A 19,061-nucleotide genomic window follows, 5' to 3' on the forward strand; every position below is an offset into this window, starting at 1 on the left:
ACCATTAGCCTACTTACTGATTTGCTCATTTCAATAGATTTGTCAAGTCTGGCATTTCATACAAATAAGACCATGCAGGATCTTCCCTTTGTGCCATGCTTCTTTATTAGGATGTTTTTGCTTCCCATGTTCATCCGTATTGCGGCACACATCAGTACTCCATGTGGCTGATAATACTCCATATTCTGTAGTGGCCACAGGGATGGTTTTCACTTTTCACTAATTTGGGTAATGGGCAACGGCATTTTGCTTTCTTTTCTGTTGCTACGGTTTTGTTTTGTGAAATGAGATCTTGCTATGCATCCCAAACTGGCCTCAAATTTTGACTCTGACCTTCTGATCCTTTTGTCTCCTCCTCCTTAGTGTTGGATGGCAGGCAAGCACTACCCTGCCTGGAAGGCTGGGGAGAGAACACAGGGCTTCACAAACGCTAGACAAACCTGTAACAACTGAGCTCCCTGACCGGCTCTGTATCTGTACTTAGTACAGAAGGGAAGGGCAGGAAGGAACAAACACACAACACAGTAGACAGATGATGTAACATTAGGAAGTAGGGAGCCTTCCTAAGGAAAACAAGGGAAAGAAGACAACTGAGAACTGAGTAAGTGCTTAGGGAAAGCTCTGCTGAGCGTGCAGTGTTAAATAGCTTAAGATGGGGATCAGGCCAAGTACAGAGCTAGTAATCGTTTCAGCAGAACAGGAAGAGACTGGAGGGTCCCAGCACATCTGAGGAAGAGCAAGAAAGCCAGTGTGCCTGCAAGGGCAGCTGGAAATGAGAGCAGTAGGTGTGTGTGGTGGCGGCGCTGGTGCTAAACTCTCAAGGCTGCCTTTTATTTTTCTATTTTACCTTGTTTTATTTTGGTATCACATATATATAATTTATTTTAACTTTACATTCATTGGTGTTTTTTTTGCCTGCATGTATGTCTGTTCAAGAGTGTCAGAAACTGGGCTGGAGAGATGGTTCAGAGCCTAAGAGTATTGGCAGCTCTACCAGAGGTCCTGAGTTCAATTCAGCAACCACATAGTGGCTCACAACCATCTGTCATGAGATCTAGTGCCCTCTTCTGGCATGGAGGTGTACATGCAGGAGAATGATGTGGGAGAGTCTTCTGTTTGAGTTGATTTCATTGGCTAATAAAGAAACTGCCTGGCCCATTTGATAGACCGCCCCTTAGGTGGGTGGAGTAGACAGAACAGGAAGAGGAAGTGAGGTAGAAGGATCAGTAAGATGCTATGCCTCTCCTTAGACAGACCTCCGTGCCTCTCCTGAGAGAGATGCCAGACGCAATGAAGCTCCAGCCCAAGATGGATGTATGCTAGAAACTTCCTGGTAAGGCACCACTTTGTGGTGCTACACAGATTATTAGATATGGGTTAATCAAGATGTGAGTAAGAGGCAGAAAATAATGGGCCAGGCAGTATTTAAAAGAATACAATTTGTGTGTTGTTATTTCGGGGTATAAGCTAGCCGTGCGGGAGCCGGGTGGCGGGAAGCCAGCCCGCAGCTCCACACTACAGAATGGCACCTCCATTATTAATTAATTAATTAATTAATTAATTAATGAGACTCTTAATCTCAGGGTCGTGGGTTCGAGCCCCACGTTGGGCGCCATTCTGTAGTGAGGAGGCTGTGGGCTGCATTCCTGCCGCCCTGCTTTCGGCCTCCTGACTAGCTTATGCCCCAAAATAATTACACAGAAACTGTATTCTTTTAAATACTGCCTGGCCCATTATTTTCTGCCTCTTACTCACATCTTGATTAACCCATATCTAATAATCTGTGTAGCACCACAAAGTGGTGCCTTACCAGGAAGTTTCTAGCATACATCCATCTTGGGCTGGAGCTTCATCGCGTCTGGCTTCTCTCTCTGGAGAGGCACGGAGGTCTGTCTAAGGAGAGGCATAGCATCTTACTGATCCTTCTACCTCACTTCCTCTTCCTGTTCTGTCTACTCCACCCACCTAAGGGGCGGTCTATCAAATGGGCCAGGCAGTTTCTTTATTAGCCAATGAAATCAACTCAAACAGAAGACTCTCCCACATCATTTCCCCTTTTTCTGTTTAAACAAAAAAAGAAGGCTTTAACTTTAACATAGCAAAATTACATGTAATAAGTTATCAAGTAAGAATTACAGTTACAATATTTATATCTACTTTATCATAACAAAGGAAAACAACTATAACTATCTATCTATTCTTCAACTCCATCAGAGACTCCAGAAGGACACAATATTACCTAGGTGAACAAGAAGTAAGCTACTTCCAAAACTCTAGAAATGACAGAGACATCTCACTGCCTGGACAGTCACCCAAAGTTCTTTTGTACTGTTGGGGCATCCATCTTCAGCCTACAGGCCCATAGTTTCCAGCAGACATTTCCATGATCAGGAAATTTCAAAGGTAGTTCAGTCACTATCTTCTGTGTCCTTCAGAATGTCTCGCAGACTCTTTCTTGAATTAGGAACCCCAAAGAATCATCTCACATTTAGGCAAGTTCAGCAGTCCTCTCTCATTGGGTTCTTTGTGTCCAGTTTCTGCAACAGTCCAGGCAAGAGCAGTTTCTTGCCCAAATGGCTATCAAACTCCATAAGGAGCCTCTTTGATGCCCATCTTCCTCTTGAAGTAGATTGGTGCTGCCAGGAGCAGACATGTCTCATTGTCATGAACAGTCCTAACTTATTAAAACATTTAAAATGCAATATTCTGTAGTCTTTGAAAGATATGAAGAATGCCTTTTTAACTTAAATATATCTCTATATATCTAGAAAATCTAACTAACATGACTATAAGCTTTACTATTATCAATGATTATCCATTAGCAACCTATATTTCCTAATTATACATTATATTCTTAAAATGAACTACACAATCACAATACCTTAATCAAGATTAGAAATACATATACATATAACAAAATTGACCTTAAAATCCATACCAATGCAAATTATTCATATCTATATCATATCCCCCTTTAAATGTAAAAGAACATTTATAAACAATATTTGGGAATATGGACGTAGTTATTTCTCTCCAAACTGCTTCCTGCTGAATGGGGACGCTGTTAATCAGATCTTTCATGGTGTAACCTGTGTGCCAGGTTCATCTCAGTTATCAGTTGGGTGAAGTAATTTTCTGAAGGTGTTCACAGCAACCTTTCAGGAGGGCGTGGTCTATCATACCATATTGGGATAGAAGCAATCCAACGGGTCTCATTTTCTGTAAAAATAAAAGAAGAATCTCTTTTCCAAAGTATCATATCCTTAGATCCAAATTCTAAAGTCAAGGTATTTTCAAGATATCTTTCTTGGATTAGTTCATTAGCATTAGTAAACAATTATCTTTTAGCAGCTGTTGCTCCTTCCTCAGCATTCAAACAATTCAAAAAGAGCATAATAGCATACAGTATCAAGATTCTCTGTGTATTTTCCATCTTTGTGCAGCTTTATTTTAACCTCTATTTCGTTTATTTTTACTTTTATTTTTTGAGACAGGTTCTCTGTATATCTTTGTCCTGGAATAACTCTGTAGACCAGGCTGTCCTTGAACTCTCAGAAATCCGTCTGTCTCTGCCTCCCCAGTGCTGGGATTAAAGGTGTGTGCTACAACACCTTGAACTCACAGAGATCTTTCCGTCTCTGCCTCCCAGGCATTCGGATTAAAGGTGTGTCCTGCCACACCTTGAAGTCACAGAGGTCAATCTACCTCTGCCTCCCAAGTGTTGGGATTAAAGGTGTATACCACCACAACAAACTACTTGCTTTTTCTTTCTTTCTTTCTCTTTTTTTTAACTGTAAGAACTTTAACTTTTAGCCTGCATGTATTTTTAACTCACTGCAAACCATTTAGAGGTTTTCTTTGTCTTTGAATCTCTCTTTACTGTATATCTCTCTTTTTCTGACCACACGAGTCTTTAATTTACCAAGCAATATAGGTAGGATTAAAGCCGTGGCTTTGACAGCTAGATCCAGCCCATTCCTTAGCTTTCTAGCCTCATGGCAGAGGTACCGGCTGTAGACATGTTTATCACCACAACTCTGTGGCTGTTCAAGGTCCCTGCCAGCAAGCAAGCTGCAACAGTGTTAAACAACACTCAAAAGCTCCATAGTCAGGACCCCCTGCTTGAAAGAGTCAGAGTTTGCCCTGGCAGAACAGCCCAGAAAGCTGATATTTTAAAACGACACAGCTTTTTTCCTGCTACGGCTGAAAACCGAAAAGCATGCAGTTAATTTTCATCAACACCATTTAAGTGTTTCGTAGCCGAACCTCTTAAAAGAGCTGCAATGTTTTGCAGCTGAAGCTGAGTCAGGAAGCCTCTCTTAGATGAGAGTGCTTGCTTGCCAGACCCAAAAAATAGAGCTTTACTCTATTCTTTCCCAAGCTTTCTCAAGCTTTCTGCAGATTCGGTTATCCACGTGGGCGCCATTCTGTAGTGTGGAGCTGCGGGCCGGCTTTTCGTCCTGCCTGGATCCCACATGGTTAGCTTATGCCCCGAAATAACAACACACAAACTGTATTCTTTTAAACACTGCCTGGCCCTTAGTTTCAGCCTCTTACTCACATCTTGACTAACCCATATCTAATAATCTGTGTAGCACCACAAAGTGGTGCCTTACCAGGTAGATTCTACTGTACGTCCATCTTGGGCTGGAGCTTCATCGCGTCTGGCTTCTCTCTCTGGAGAGGCACGGAGGTCTGTCTAAGGAGAGGCATAGCATCTTACTGATCCTTCTACCTCACTTCCTCTTCCTGTTCTGTCTACTCCACCCACCTAAGGGGCGGTCTATCAAATGGGCCAGGCAGTTTCTTTATTAGCCAATGAAATCAACTCAAACAGAAGACTCTCCCACATCAGGAGGAACATTATATGCATGATAAATAAATCTTTAAAAAAAAAAAAAAGAATGTCAGAAACCCAGGAACTGGAGTTACAGACAGGTGTAAGCTGCCATGTGGGTACTGGGAATTGAACACAGGTCCTTTGGATGAGCTGCCACACCAGGTCCTTTAAGAAAAGCTCTTAACTGTTAAGCTACCTCTCCAGCCGCTGATTTTGGTTTCTTGGGACAGGGTCTCACACTTGTTGCCCAGGTTGAACCTGAGCTCACTATATAGCACAGGCTGGCCTAAAACTCAAACTGATCCTCCTACTTCAGCAAATGTGCGGATTACAGTTGTGTTTGACCACGTTTGGAAATTTTAAAAGTTTCATAGAAACAAGGTCTCACTGCTGTTGTCCTGGCTGACATTGAACTAGCAATCTTTCTGCTTTGGCTCCCTAGAACAGATAGGACTACTAGATATCTAACATGGCATGGAGAGTCTATACAAAACGTTAAGAATTCTTTTAGATTGAGCAAAATGAGATAGAGATTTTGTGAGAGAGTGTTTATCCCACTTAACATTTTAACAGGATAGTGGGGCTGCTGTATTGGCATCAAACACAAGGGGGGAGTCAATATAGAGATTACCGCTGCGGTTAAGGATGGTGACCAGATATAAGGCCTGAATAAGTAAGAACACAATGGAGGTGCTGGAGAGATGTGTCAGAGGTTAAGAGTGCTGGCTGCTCTTGCAGAGGTCCTGAGTTCAATTCCCAGCAACCACATGCTGGCTCACAGCCAAATGTAATAAGATCTAGTACTCTCCTCTGACCTGCAGGCATACATGTAGATAGAGCACTGTATATATAATAAATAAATAAATCTTTTTTTAAAAAAAAGACACAATGGAATGACAATAATTCACATAGCAAGAAGTGCCAGGTGTGGTGTTGCACACCTGTGATCCCAAGACAAGGGAGGCAGAGTTCAAGGACAGCCTAGACCACCTACTAAGTTCCAGGTCAGCCAGGTGTGCAGAGTGAAAGACCATCTCAAAAAAGTGTACAGGAGAGGGCTGGAGAGATGGCTCAGTGGTTAAGAGCACTGGCTGCTCTTCTGGAGGTCCTGAGTTCAATTCCCAGCAACCACATGGTGGCTCACAACCATCTGTAATGAGATCTGGCGCCCTCCTCTGGCATGCGGCCATACATAGAGGCAGAATGTTGTATACATAATAAATAAATAAATCTTAAAAATAAAAGTGTACAGGAGAAAGGCTAGACTTGATGACAAAGGTCTGTGACCCCAGTACTTGGAAGCTACAGGCAGGAGGATCAGGAGTTCAATGTCATACTTGGCTACAAGAGACCCTGTCTCAAAAAAAAAAGGATACAGGAGGAACAGATTGGGAGTCAACCAGAAACTTGGCTTTACAAACACCATGTTCAACTTGCCATAAAGATTACTAAAATTAAGACAGCAAACAAGCAGATGCATGCAGGGCACTCTGATTGTGGTGATTTGAGTACTTGACTACTTGGCCCCCAACTGGTGGAACTCTTTGGGGAGGATTAGGAGGTGTGGCCTTGCAGGAGGTGTCACTGGGGGCGCCTTTGTGGTTTCAATAAACTCTCACCATCCCAGGGCTCTCTCTCTGCCCCCTATTTATGGATCAAGACGTGAGCTCTCAGCTACGGCTCCAGAGCCACACCTGCCTGCCTGCTGTCATGCTCCCCACCATGACAGTCATGGACTCACCCTCTGAAACCATAATCCCCAAATAAAGGCTTGCTCATAGGGTTTCTTCACAGCAACAGAAAAGTAGCTAAGACAAAAGTACACGTACGCAATCCTAGCACTTGAGGCTGAGTCAAGACAATTTCAAGTTTAAGGCCAGCCTGGCTACCCTGACTCAAAATAATTTAAATATTAATAAACTTCCCACATACCAGGATCTATTTAATCGCTGCTAGCTGTTTGTATGTTTTTAAGTTTTCTAGAAGTCTTGAGAATTTCAATCAGTGCTTTCTTCATGAACAGACAGACAGACAGACTTGCAGCCAACAGACCAAGCAGGCAATGCAGAGGGACTGTTGTACTTGCCAGTGGCTGTGCAGGGTGAGGGCTGCAGCCAGGGAGTAGTCCACCACAGAGCAGGGGCTCAAGTACCCAGCCGGGAGCAGGCCCAGAAGCAGAACACTCACAACCCTCTCGCTAGTCCAGTGGAGAGAGGCAGCCTTGGAACCAGCTACAAGAAAGAGGAGATTCACAGAGGTGAGGAAGGACAAACACGTCAACCAATCACACGATGGCTAACACAGTCAGCACATAAACAGTATACCAGCAGACCCATGCTGAACGCGGAATCAGATGGCATATCTGTCATGTCTCTGAGCACAAGACATTTTCTTAGAGGCAAGAAGGCAGGCTACGTATCTGTGGAATTAAGGCAGTCTTGGACTTCACTGAAACAGGAATCATGCGAGTGTAATTTAGCGATCACTAAGGGACCTCTTTAGAATAATAATGATACTAATAACTGTGTAATCTTTAGAGAAAATCCAGTATTTCTAAAAAAAAAAAAAAAGTTTAAGCTGGCCAAATGAAAGAGAAGCACAGGTCTCAGAATACCTTTGAAGGTCACGTCCTTCTTCTGCCCCATTTACAATTTGGTGCCAAACCAATGAAGCCCAAGGGCTGCCTTTGGACAAGTGAAGCACAACGCGGGCTCTACGCATTTTCTTTTCTTTCTTTCTCTTTTGGTTTTTTTGAGACAGGGTTTCTCTGTATAACAGCTCAGGCTGTCCTGGAACTTGTTTTGTAGACCATGCTGTTCTTGAACTCACAGAGATCCGCCTGCCTCTGCCTCCCAAGTGCTAGGAGTAAAGGTGTACGCCACCACCGCCCAGTAGCTCTAAGAGAACCCGACAAAAGGATGAAGTTCCTACCCAAAAAAACTCACACAGACATAAACATTAAAACTGTGCATATGACATTACGGAAGTTTTTTCAGTCCCATGTATTTCAGAAACAGTCTGCTAAATCGAACAGAAGAATCCAGAAACAAAAATTGGTCAAAAGCAAAAAGGTTTTAAAAGGCAGTTTCATCCAGCTTCCAGCCCCACAGTTGACTGATATTACATGTCTAGTAATTAAAGTGTAAACAAGTTCAAGACCTATGGGAAGAGGGCTTAGTTTCGATGTTGTTATTGTAATATTTAAAGGCCCGAGACTTGTGCATGCCAGCCAAGCTCTAAGACACTGAGCCACATCCCCAACCTCTGGTTTTTTTTTTTTTTTTTTTTTTGAGATAAGGTTCTACCATGTAGCCTATGGTGGCCTCTTTCTAAAGCATGATCCTATTGCTCTGGCTTCTCGATGTTGGGAGCACAGACATGTACCAACAGACCCATTAAGGAATGGTAAATTCACAAATAATTGATTTATTTTATGTATATGGATGTTTTGTCTGCTTGTACGACTGCTGCCTATGGAGGCCAGGAGAGGGCATTGGATCCCCTGGAACTGGAGTTATGGATGGTTGTGAGCTACCATGTGGATACTGAGAATGAACCTGCATCCTCTGGAAGAGCAGTCAGTGCTCTTAAATATTGATCGGTCTCTGCAGCCAAAGGAGGAGTATTTTTAGGGTGACTGAGTCCTCTAAGCTCAAGGAATAATTAAACATTCACTATACTAAATACCAGTAATTTAAAAATCCAATTTTTAATCACACACACACACACACACACACAGGAGACAGAGGAAGAGTTAAAATAAATCTTTAATGTGGCCTCTCTTGAGAAAAGCACTACTCCATTCCTTCCTGTGGGCTCCTCCACAAGGCCCCACCTCCAGCACTGACACTTAGACACCAACTCTCATCACGATTCCTGGTGCCTACAAACCATAAAAACAATTAACACTTGTGACTCAGACATAGTCCTGGGAGCTCCAGTCATTAACTTCCTCACCACACAGGACACCAGCTGCTCCCTAGAAGGTGCTGTGGTACAGGGGAAGTTCCAAGTCTTCCCCTGAAGGTCCCATATTTGAGTCTGCTGAAATAAGACTGCAGTCAACAGATTATTGGGAGCAAAGGCTACAAGAGACAATTAACACTTGCAAGCACCTGAGCCACCTGAAACATTATAACTTACCGAAGACAGAGGGGAGAAGTTTGGATTCCTTCCTCAGAGAGGAAGTAGAAGGCTTGCAGGTGACTTTAAAGCGAAATAAAATACTGTTGGGGGAGCATGACCACAGAGTCAGATGCAGACAAGGGGGCCACACCTGGGATCCCAACACTCCAGCAGCTGAGGCAGGAGGACTATGATTTCTACAGGACCCCATCTCTAGGGAAAAACAAAGAAGTAAATGATTGAAGATAATTGTGTTCCTCTTCAGTGGACCCGCCTTCAGGAGACAGAGAACTTCAGAGAAGTCTCTTTGCTACTTCAGGAGAGGAAGGTGTCAAGAGAACCTTCCAGTAACCACAGGAAGGACCAGAGAGACCTGAGGATGCTGCTTTCATCAAGCCCATCATTGTCACATTAAAGTACATGCATGAAGCTCATTAAATTAGAATAGTTATTAAAAGCCAAGGAGGTGGTTGTTGAGGCAGGGCCTTAAGTAGCATCTTACTACATAGCCTTGAACTCCAGACCATTCTTGTAAAATGTGTGTGTGTGTGTGTGTGTGTGTGTGTGTGTGTGTACAATTTTCCGTAGTGTTTCTGTGCTCCTAATTAATACATTAAGCAACTAGATCTACTAAAGATATTTCAAAGTGATAAAGCTTAAACCATCTCAAGACTCCTGGTACCTACGGTGACTGCTAATAAGTGAGCATTTCTACTAGCAGCTGGGTCAGGGCACTGTGGTTTGCTCCTTCATAACCCCAGGAGGAGGGCTACATTTCAGCTTAGAAATAAATGAGAATAAATACGTCTTGTTTTTCTCCCCAAAGTCACAGATTTCTTATACTTAGGACTCCATGGGAAACCCTTACCCCGTGACAAAATTCTGGAAGGACAAACACATAGAAATATAGAGTAGGGTGAGGGAAAGGGGGAAAGCAAATACACAGAGGTTTTTGCAGAAACATCATATTTATGTAATACTCATGCACGAACACAGACAAGCCAGACTTCAGGTCAAAAGCTGCTGCTGCCTTTGGAGGAAACCCACCAAATGTCAGAACCTCTCAGCCTTCTCCCACCCTGCCCCAAACGCCAGGTGGAAATGCCACCTTCTGTCTCCTCCTCTTCTTCACCACTGGAGCAGTGAGGTCACAAACCTTCAGCATCTCATCCACAGGAGGCCACTGGCTCTTCAGTTCAGATAGAACTGGTCCCTGTATTTCTAGCATCCCCAGTAAACACAAAACTAATCATTCACTAGGGAGCCATATTTTCACTAGGGATTCATAGCGCTCCTAGCCAGTATTTGCTAGGAGTCTCCCTTTAAAATATTATGAACCGGCATTCTCCTGGTTCCAGATAGCTAAGGGTTTGTAAAGAACCTAAACGTGAGTGCTACAGCCTCCTGCTTCACATGTATTAAACATCACAGTTTTCATCAGCATACTGAAAGATAAATGACTTCAAATGTGGAGGTTTAGAAGGTAGTATTAAGGAGCTGGAGAAATGGCTCAATCATTAAAACCACTGGCTACTCTTCCAGAGGACTGGGGTTCAGTTTCCAGCACCCACATGGTGCCTCACAGCCATCTGTAACTCCAGTTGGAGGGGATCCAATGCTCTCTTCTGGCCTCCATGAGAACTGCATGCCTGTGGTGCACAGACATACATGCAAACAAAAATAAATCTAAAAAAAAAAGAAGGTAAGAGGTCTGTTTATTTTATGTGTACAAAGAGCAATCTCTGTTTCTTCATGGGTGACTCCTTGCTTTCCCTAGAATAATGATGGCTGCCACACTGGAAGAAGGCTTGTGCATCAACTTCAGGGAAATGACATTTATTGACAACACACTTTACTTTATACGTAAGTCTAAACCAATAAGATAAATGTGGGGCTCAGGTACAGATTTTCAACTAGAAAGGAAATTAAGAAGTGAGCTTGGACCCCTGTTTGTCATCAATTTCTACTGAAATGTTAATGATGCCCCCACTCTGAAAAAAAAAAAAAGCAAAAAAAAAAAAACCAGATTTTCAAGGTCCAGTGCCCTGCCCCATGTCCTGGGTTGGCACTCCAGCAGTTTGTCACCAAAATGGTGTCTGGTGCCCTCATGAAAATGTACCACTGAGGAAACACTGCTTCCCAAAACAAACACAATTTATGAGATTCTAGGCCTAGAGTTCTGTGTACACCATTCGGGTGAATACATAAACTTAAAAGGAAAGTTTGCCAGTTTATTAAAAAAATACTTTAGCTATGTACTGAGATTACAAATCCTGGATTTAAATTGTTAATTATTGCTATTTTATTTTATGTGTGTACTTGTTTCTACTGCATGTATTTCTGTGCAATATGTGCATGCAGTGTCCTTGGAGGCCATAAAAGGTTGTTGGATCACCTGTAACTGGAGTTGCAGAAGTTTGTGAGCTACCATGTGGGTGCTGGGAATAGAACCTTTGTCCTTTGGAAGAGCAGACAGTGTTTTAAGAACTAAATCATCTCTCTAGCCCTAGATTTATATTTAAACCTAACATACTTGTGTACACACAAACCCTAATAAGCTTAATTTTATGGGCTCCTGAATGCTCGTCATGTGATATTCCTAATGGAGGTCAACAGAGCCCATCACCATTATACAGAGTTTAGGGGTGAGGAGTGGGGGCAGGCATGGTGGCACATGCCTTTAATCCTAGCACATAGGAGGAAGAGGCAGGTGAATATCTGTGAGTTGGAGGATACCTGGTTTACAAAGTAGTTGGAAGGCAGCCAGAGCTTTCTAGCAAGACCCTCAAGAGGGGGTGGGTTATGGAAGGAAGAATAGAGTTCCAAAAGTGAGGGGAGGGGACATGATGAGCTGAACTATATAATTTAACATATTATGTTTCTTTTTTCCTCCCTCTAGCTGAAGATAATGGTAAAGTATAAATTTATTTTTCTCTCTTTGCAAATTAGAAAGTAATTAAGACAAATCTATTGTCTACTGTGAGAAACTGTCCGGAAAGATGTATCTTTGGTAGTTAATAATTGGTTACATTAAATTCAGGTAATTCTATGGGGAAAGCATATTAAAACTTGAATTCCTTGCCTAATGAACTTAGGTTCTTTCTGTCTTACTTTTTTGGTTACAGCATCCTTGCACGATGCTTGGACATTTCTGTTGTCTGGTTTGATTTGACACTGGTTGCTATTATGTAGCCTAGACTAACCGAGAAGTCACTATATCACCTGGACTGGCCTCAAACTGTGGCCTTCCTGCCATTACCTCCCGAGTGTAGGGTCACTAATGTGCAGCAGCACACCCAGCAGCATTCTTGTACAACAGCATTAGCACATGTGTCTCACTGTTTGTTCAGAATAAAATCTAGGGGGCAGAACTGCAGGTTAGCAAATCAAAGCCTCAATGGTCCCTCCATTGAGTATTAGCAAGAGATAATTCCCTAGTTTGGTGTGGTGGAATACAACTTTAATCCCAGCACTTTGGAAAGCAGAGATAGGCATATCTCTAAGTTTGAGGCATTCCTGATCTACAGAGCAAATTCCAGGACTGCCAAGACTATACAAAAAGGCCCTGTATTGAAAAATAAATAAATTGTATACATATATAATTTAAATATATAGATATAGATATATATATAGAGAGAGAATAGATGGATTTTTCTTTGGGTTGCCAGCTCACAAAAAAATGACATAGAGACGCTATTGAAAAGTTTCTGCATCCCTATAAACCTTTCCACTGACCCAATGGTCCAAATCATACCAAATCAAACTGAATTAGAAAAAGGCCAGGTTTAATGGATGCCAGCACTCCTGGATGGCTTTCCAGGCCCTCAGAGAGGAGATGGGGAAGGAAGACCAGGAAGCCACATGTTTGTTCTCTTGGGGCAGTTTAAATACCCTGTGGGAGTGGTCATGAGCATCTCTGGGGAGGGGTCATCCTTTGGAAGACTTTCTCAAAGATGGAGTCTAGACAGAGGCAGTAGGCTCCCAGGGGAGGGGACTTGAAATTGAACTTTACACCCAAATAGAGGCTGGGGTGATGTTTTCACCCAAACAATTATTAATTGTGAAAGCTTGGCCTTAGCTTAGGCTTGTTCCTAACTAGTTCTAATAATTTAAATTAACCCATTTCTATTCATCTATGTGTTACCATGTGACTCATGGCTTTTCTCTCTCCTCCTGCATGTTTGTTCCCTCAGCCCCCACCTGGCAACTCTACCTTTCTTCCTCCCAGAGTGCTCTGTCCAGAAGTCCCCCTTATACCTCCTGCCTAGCTCTTGGCCATTTAGCATTTTATTAAACCAATCACAGAGACACATCTTCACACAGTGTAAAGGAATAATCCACAACAATAAAAAGGGGGGGAATAGAGATGATGGGGTAAAGATCCTGAGAGCAAGAAGACTTGAAACTTCAGCTCTAAGAGACAGAGCTCAACCAGAAACAAAGGACGGGCAATTGACAGCCTGTGGTGGCACAGCTCTCGTGTCTGCATAAGTAGGTTGAGGATTTTGGGAGGGGGTTGTTTTTCTTTTTGGGGGGGGGGTTGTTGTTTTGGTTTGGTTTTTTGGTTTTTCAATGCAGGGTTTCTCTGTGTAGCCCTGGCTGTCCTGGCACTAGCTCTGTAGACCAGGCACAAACTCATAGAGATCTGCCTGTCTCTGCTTCCGTAGTGCTGGGATTAAGTGTGGGCACCACCACCTCGCATCTGGTTAAGGATTTAAGGTACTAACTGTTGTGCCCAGATTACAACCCCCAGAGAGAGACCACCAGAGAGGCCCAGACTGTAAAAAGCAAGGTTTAATCAGCATAATACAAACATGTTTGGAACTCATCTCCATCCCCATTACAGCGAGGTAGAGAGGAGTTGTAGTATCTCCTCTGTGGGGTAAGCTTTTAAAGGCATAACCACAAAGAGAATCTGTGAAGCTGCTTTGACACGGATGCAAGGACTTTTGCTCCCTCCCATTCTGTTAAGTCAGCTTTTTCCTTGTTCTTAGAGCAAGGCCACTGTTCTTAAGTTAGGCCATCTTTATCAGCCTGTACCAGGTGGCTGGCTGGGCTGAGCTAAGTGACCTTGTGCTTGGAAAATCCCAGGTGGGGAGGGGAAGGCCACTATCTCCCTGGAAAAACATTCTGCTAGGAATTTTCTTCTTGCCCCTTTGAGAATAAGGGGTGACGGTCCCACACTAACAAGATGCTATAATGAAGCACTACTAGGCGCAGTTATGAAGGGAAGGGCAGGCAGAAGATCGGCTAGAGAAGAGGTCCCAGAGGAAATAGACTACAAGGTTTGCGATGTCTAAGAACATGGACAGCTGGAAGGAAAGTGTAAGAACACAAAGGAGACTGGCCAGGAAGTAAAATACTCGAACCTTTGGAGGGAGAGTAGTTCTGAGTGAAATCAGGAAACCCGGTGTTCTCTTAGGAGCACAGTGAAGCTCAACAGGGGAACTTGTTCATTGCTGCTTCTAGAGCAGAGGGTTGTGCTGACTCCACAAACAGAATTACTAGGTGTGTCTGTGGATCTAATAAAACAACTTACCATTAATGATTCAATGTGTATTATAGGAGACCTGAAATCAGACAACTTTGGCAAGAATCGATCTGCAATCTGTGTAATACGAGATATGAATGACCAAGTTCTCTTGGTCATTGGCAAAGAAAATCAAGCTGTGTTTGAGGACATGCCTGATGCTGACCAACGTGGTACTTTTCTCTGCCTATTTAAAAACATGATGACCACCCGCTTCTCCCCACTCCATTTTACTGCCCACATTTTCAAATGTCAGGTCCTGTCCTTACATGGAAAGTCACAGTAGTAAATGGAATTCCATTTTAGAGAGCACCCTTTTTTCAGATGGAGCAAGGGGTTAGATGCAATAAAGATACTGGTAGAGGTGACCCCAGTTGAGTCTATGGGAGGATTACCGGTTTCCCTATATCAATTGTATTCTCCATAGAAGAACCTTCTCAAGTTGGATCATTCATCCCCACTGGTTATAGCTGAGCATACTGCTGACACCATCAAAACTCAAATGAAAATTAAAACGCAAGCATTTCAAATGAATATCTCTTCCACCAGAGCATGAGAGTGTCTCTCAAGACATGAGTTCCAAATATCCCAGTTTGGGGCCTAGTTGAATGCATATTCATGAAAGAAAAAAAGTCTTATCCTAAGTTTTTTGCCTCAACAAATGCTTTAATACTCTATTGGACATTTGACAGTTAAACATAGTCTTTAGGCTCAGAATAACCTTCTGTTTTGGGATTGGCTTTATTTTTGATTTGAGACAAGATCTCATTATGTACCCCTGGTACATAATCCTGGAATTCACTTTGTAGACTAGAATGACCTAAAACTCACAGAGATCCTCCTGTCTTTGCCTCCAGAGTGCTGGAATTAATTATAGGTATCTACATCCACACCTGGCAGGGTTTGTGATATCTTTAACACACTCAAGAGAAATATCAGAAATCAAGAAAAATGCCAAAATATCTTTAACACACTCAGAATACTTTACCACACTCATGTTGCCCACCTATGGCTTATGGCATCCTGTAAGTGTGATTAAGGGGAGTTTGGCCAGCTGGGCTTCAGGTCTGTTGGCCGTCAGGCCAAACCTTCACTGCACAGTTATGACTGACCTATTCTTTGGTTAAATTTCTATAGATGCCAGTTTGGGGGAGGGGAAATATTCCAATTAATGGTCTCATTTATTAATATTTATTTCAGCTAATCCCCAGACCAGACTGATAATAAATTCATATACAGATTATCACTCAAGGGGAGAAGCTGTGACCCTCTCTGTGAAGCATAAAAAAATGTCTATTCTCTCCTGTAAGGACAAAGGCATTTCCTTTAAGGTAAGATTCAGTTTTACTTTGATTTTAGTCATATTAATGGACAAATTATAAACGTCAGATATCCTCAGACCAACCTTTTATCTAGAGCCCAAAGAGCAGAGACAACCACTGAAGTAGATGAGTATGGGAAACTGTCCACCCCTTCAGTCTAGCGTGATGATACTCGGTGCTCTCATTTTGTCTCTGAGTCTGTCAGAGAGGAAGAGACAGCTGAATGTTCTTTTGTTTGTTTTAAACATGTATTTATTTATTAGTACACAGTTTTCTGTCTGCATGTTTTGCTTATACATCAGAAGAGGTCATCAGATCTCATTATAAATGGTTGTGAGCCACCATGTGGTTGCTGGGGACTGAACTCAGGACCTCTGGATGATCAGCCAAGGCCCCAGCTGAATTTTTTTTTCATTCAAACAGGGTGTCTTGTATCCCAGACTGATCTCAAACTATGTAGTTGAGGGTGACCTGGACCTTTTAACCCTTCCATCTCTACTTCCATCTCTACTGCAAGGATTACAGATGTATGTCCCTGTGCCAGGACTCACACTCAGGGTCTCCCACTAATGCAGACCGTATCCATCATTGCCATAGACTGAGTTCAGGTAAAAGCCAACATCATTTCCCTGTCATATCTCTAGATTTTGTGTTCAAGGATTACTTCTCATTTAGATTTTAAACTTCAGCTTGGTCCTAGATCATCTCCTGCAGCTGGCAGTCTCTCCCTGAGTTGTGGTTTACTATTGGGGTCCAGCCTCGACAAGTTCGTACATTCCACGGTAGAGACATATGGATTAGAAAAATTAGGTAGGAGGAACAAAGATGAAAGAAACACAGGGACATAGAACTGGGAGGGCTTTACAGTGTATACTGGATACTGAATCTGCCCACATTTATTTTCCATATGCTTATATATCCCAATCCAAAAGGTGAGGGGAAGGGAGAAGGCAAAAGACTGCTTTAACAGGACACAAAGGGCAACCATAGCAATTACTTGCTTCAATATTTGAGCCATCAAGCCACTATTTCCTGAGTTAAGCATTCTGATGATTTGGGCAGGATATGCAGTGAATACACCCTAGACCAAGTATCCTGTAGGCAGCCACACCCTATGTCAAACCTCCTGTTGGCAGACACTCCCTATGTCAAACCTCCTGTTTTAAAATAAAGGAGCAGGAATAGGCTTGAATTCTCTGTCCTTTTGTCAGGATGAAGTGGATTCACTTCTATGGGCCATCTTAATGTCCAAAAGACCAAGAAATCACACCCTAGGTCAGGATATCTTGTTTGTATCCAACCTATTGTCAACAACTTTGAAAGAGTAAAAATAAGCTCAAACTCTCTGATCTTTGGTCTGTGTGGAACAGGACTCGTATCTGTGGGCCCCCACAATTTCCTCCCTTTTTAATTTATTTAATAAAGCCTGTGTTTCTGCTACAGGACAGACTGTGCCTGGCTTGGGAATCTTCTTCTACTTTCCAGACTTACCCATCATACATTCTGTCGTGTACATCCTGTCTGAGATTTCCTGGAGAGGGGGATCTACCTGCCATTGACTACAAGCCTCTGTAAATAAAGGGTTAAGGGAGAGTGCATCTCTAGGTGCTGTGCACCTCTGAGCCAACTTCCTGTCAAGAGAGTTCACCAACAACTGGATAGTCATATGCAAGCAGATAATGTTTTGTGATACATATACTCCTATGGGTACAATATCTCCTAGTAAAGAGTAGAGGATGATCAAGAGGGGATGGACTTTTTTAAATTGGTCTAAGATGTCTTTAGCAGTTTTTAGCTACATCAAAATCCAAATTTGTCTTATTAACATATCAAATCTAAGGACTTACCATGTCAAATTTTTCTCAGACAAGTTATAATCTTTTTCTAATCAGTAACATCATCATAGTTAACTAAAGCAGTTGCAAGCATTGGCAGCTCAATACCATAATTCTAGTATGGAAATTAACAATAAACACACAATTTGTCAAATCACATTTCTCTAAAATCCAATCTAATCAAAAGACAAGAGGAGGTTTCTGTGATGTGTGAGCTATGAGTCTTTTTTCTCTCCCAAAGTTCAGTTGCATTGCTGCTCTGAACTTTCAAAGGTAAGTTCAAGCCATCCCAGTCTCTGAGGAGCAGCAAAAATTTTCATGCCACTCCTCCTCATCTCTGAAGAGGGGCTTCAGTCATTCTTTGCTTCCATAATAGGGTTCCATTGCTTTAACAAGTCTCTTTCCCCTGGATGGGAAATTCTCAGAGGTTTCAGTTCTCAGTCCTTTTATTTCAACAGCAGACTGAACACCATACTGGCAAAATGAGTTCTGTGTCCCAAGAGACAGTATGGATAAACTGGCAAATATTCAGTCAGCATTCTTGGTCCAGCTCCAAAGTAAATAGGACTCACTAAGGTCTGGAAGTTTGTGCAGTAGGTCCACCGAGGAGCTGGGACTCACCAACCATCACCACCATCTTCCATCCCTTCTCAGGCAGCAGCATGATGGCACCAAGGAAGTCAGGAACACAGACTCAGGAACCTCATTCTGACTCTTCTGTGGGAACATCTATGAGGTCATCAGGGCTAGCACTCCTCTATTTTACAAGAAGTATTTTCTTCCTGTGAAAAAAGCACAAACATGCCCCCAATGCCATATTAAAACAGGATCATGTCCTTTCCAACATAGACTGAGGATATAATTCCCTTGATTTTTCTTTTGAAGTTGTGTTTCCAAGGAGCCATGGGTGTGCTCCACAATTCTTTGTCCTTGAGGATTATAAGGAATGCCTGTTTTATGTTCGATGTTCCATTGGGAACAAAATTGCGGAAATGCTTTACTAACATACACAGACCTATTGTCGGTCTTTATAATTTTAGGGATTCCCATATATAAAAACACTTTAAGCAATGAATTATCACATGGTTAGTAGCTTCTCTAGTCTGTGCTGTGGCCATAAATAAAACCGAGTATGTATCAATTGTCACATGCACATATCTTAATTTGCCAAACTCTGCAATATGAGTAACATTCATTTGCTAAAAATGATTAGGAAGCAGGCCATCCTGAAAAAGTACAGGTAAATACTGTGGGCATATATCACATTGCTTAACTATCTGATGACCAATTTCTCTTGTTAATCCAAATTGCTTTCTCAAATTTATTCTATTTTAATGATGTAAAGCATGTGATCACTGAGCAAGCTCAACCTGAGATAAAGCAAACAATTGAGTAAGTTTGTCAACTAA

At 42.4% G+C, this 19,061-nt stretch overlaps 2 protein-coding genes across 5 annotated transcripts in view; one reads left to right on the plus strand and one right to left on the minus strand.

Annotated features, from left to right (window-relative positions):
• The window catches only part of Tex12 (testis expressed 12), a 71,095-nt gene that overhangs the window by 38,211 nt on the left and 13,823 nt on the right, over positions 1-19,061 (minus strand). The window lies entirely within an intron of this gene.
• LOC119810589 (interleukin-18) overlaps positions 1-19,061 on the plus strand; it is a 30,133-nt gene that overhangs the window by 5,602 nt on the left and 5,470 nt on the right. For all 4 annotated transcript variants that reach the window (XM_038324141.2, XM_038324142.2, XM_038324143.2 and 1 more), the window contains 4 exons: positions 10,743-10,828; positions 11,865-11,876; positions 14,531-14,668; positions 15,696-15,826. In XM_038324141.2, coding sequence (XP_038180069.1) covers positions 10,747-10,828; positions 11,865-11,876; positions 14,531-14,668; positions 15,696-15,826 — 363 coding nt within the window. In that variant the 5' untranslated portion in view covers positions 10,743-10,746. The remainder of the gene's footprint in view (positions 1-10,742; positions 10,829-11,864; positions 11,877-14,530; positions 14,669-15,695; positions 15,827-19,061) is intronic.

This window comes from Arvicola amphibius, chromosome 3 (assembly GCF_903992535.2).
Source record: "Arvicola amphibius chromosome 3, mArvAmp1.2, whole genome shotgun sequence".
NCBI classification, from domain to species: domain Eukaryota; kingdom Metazoa; phylum Chordata; class Mammalia; order Rodentia; family Cricetidae; genus Arvicola; species Arvicola amphibius.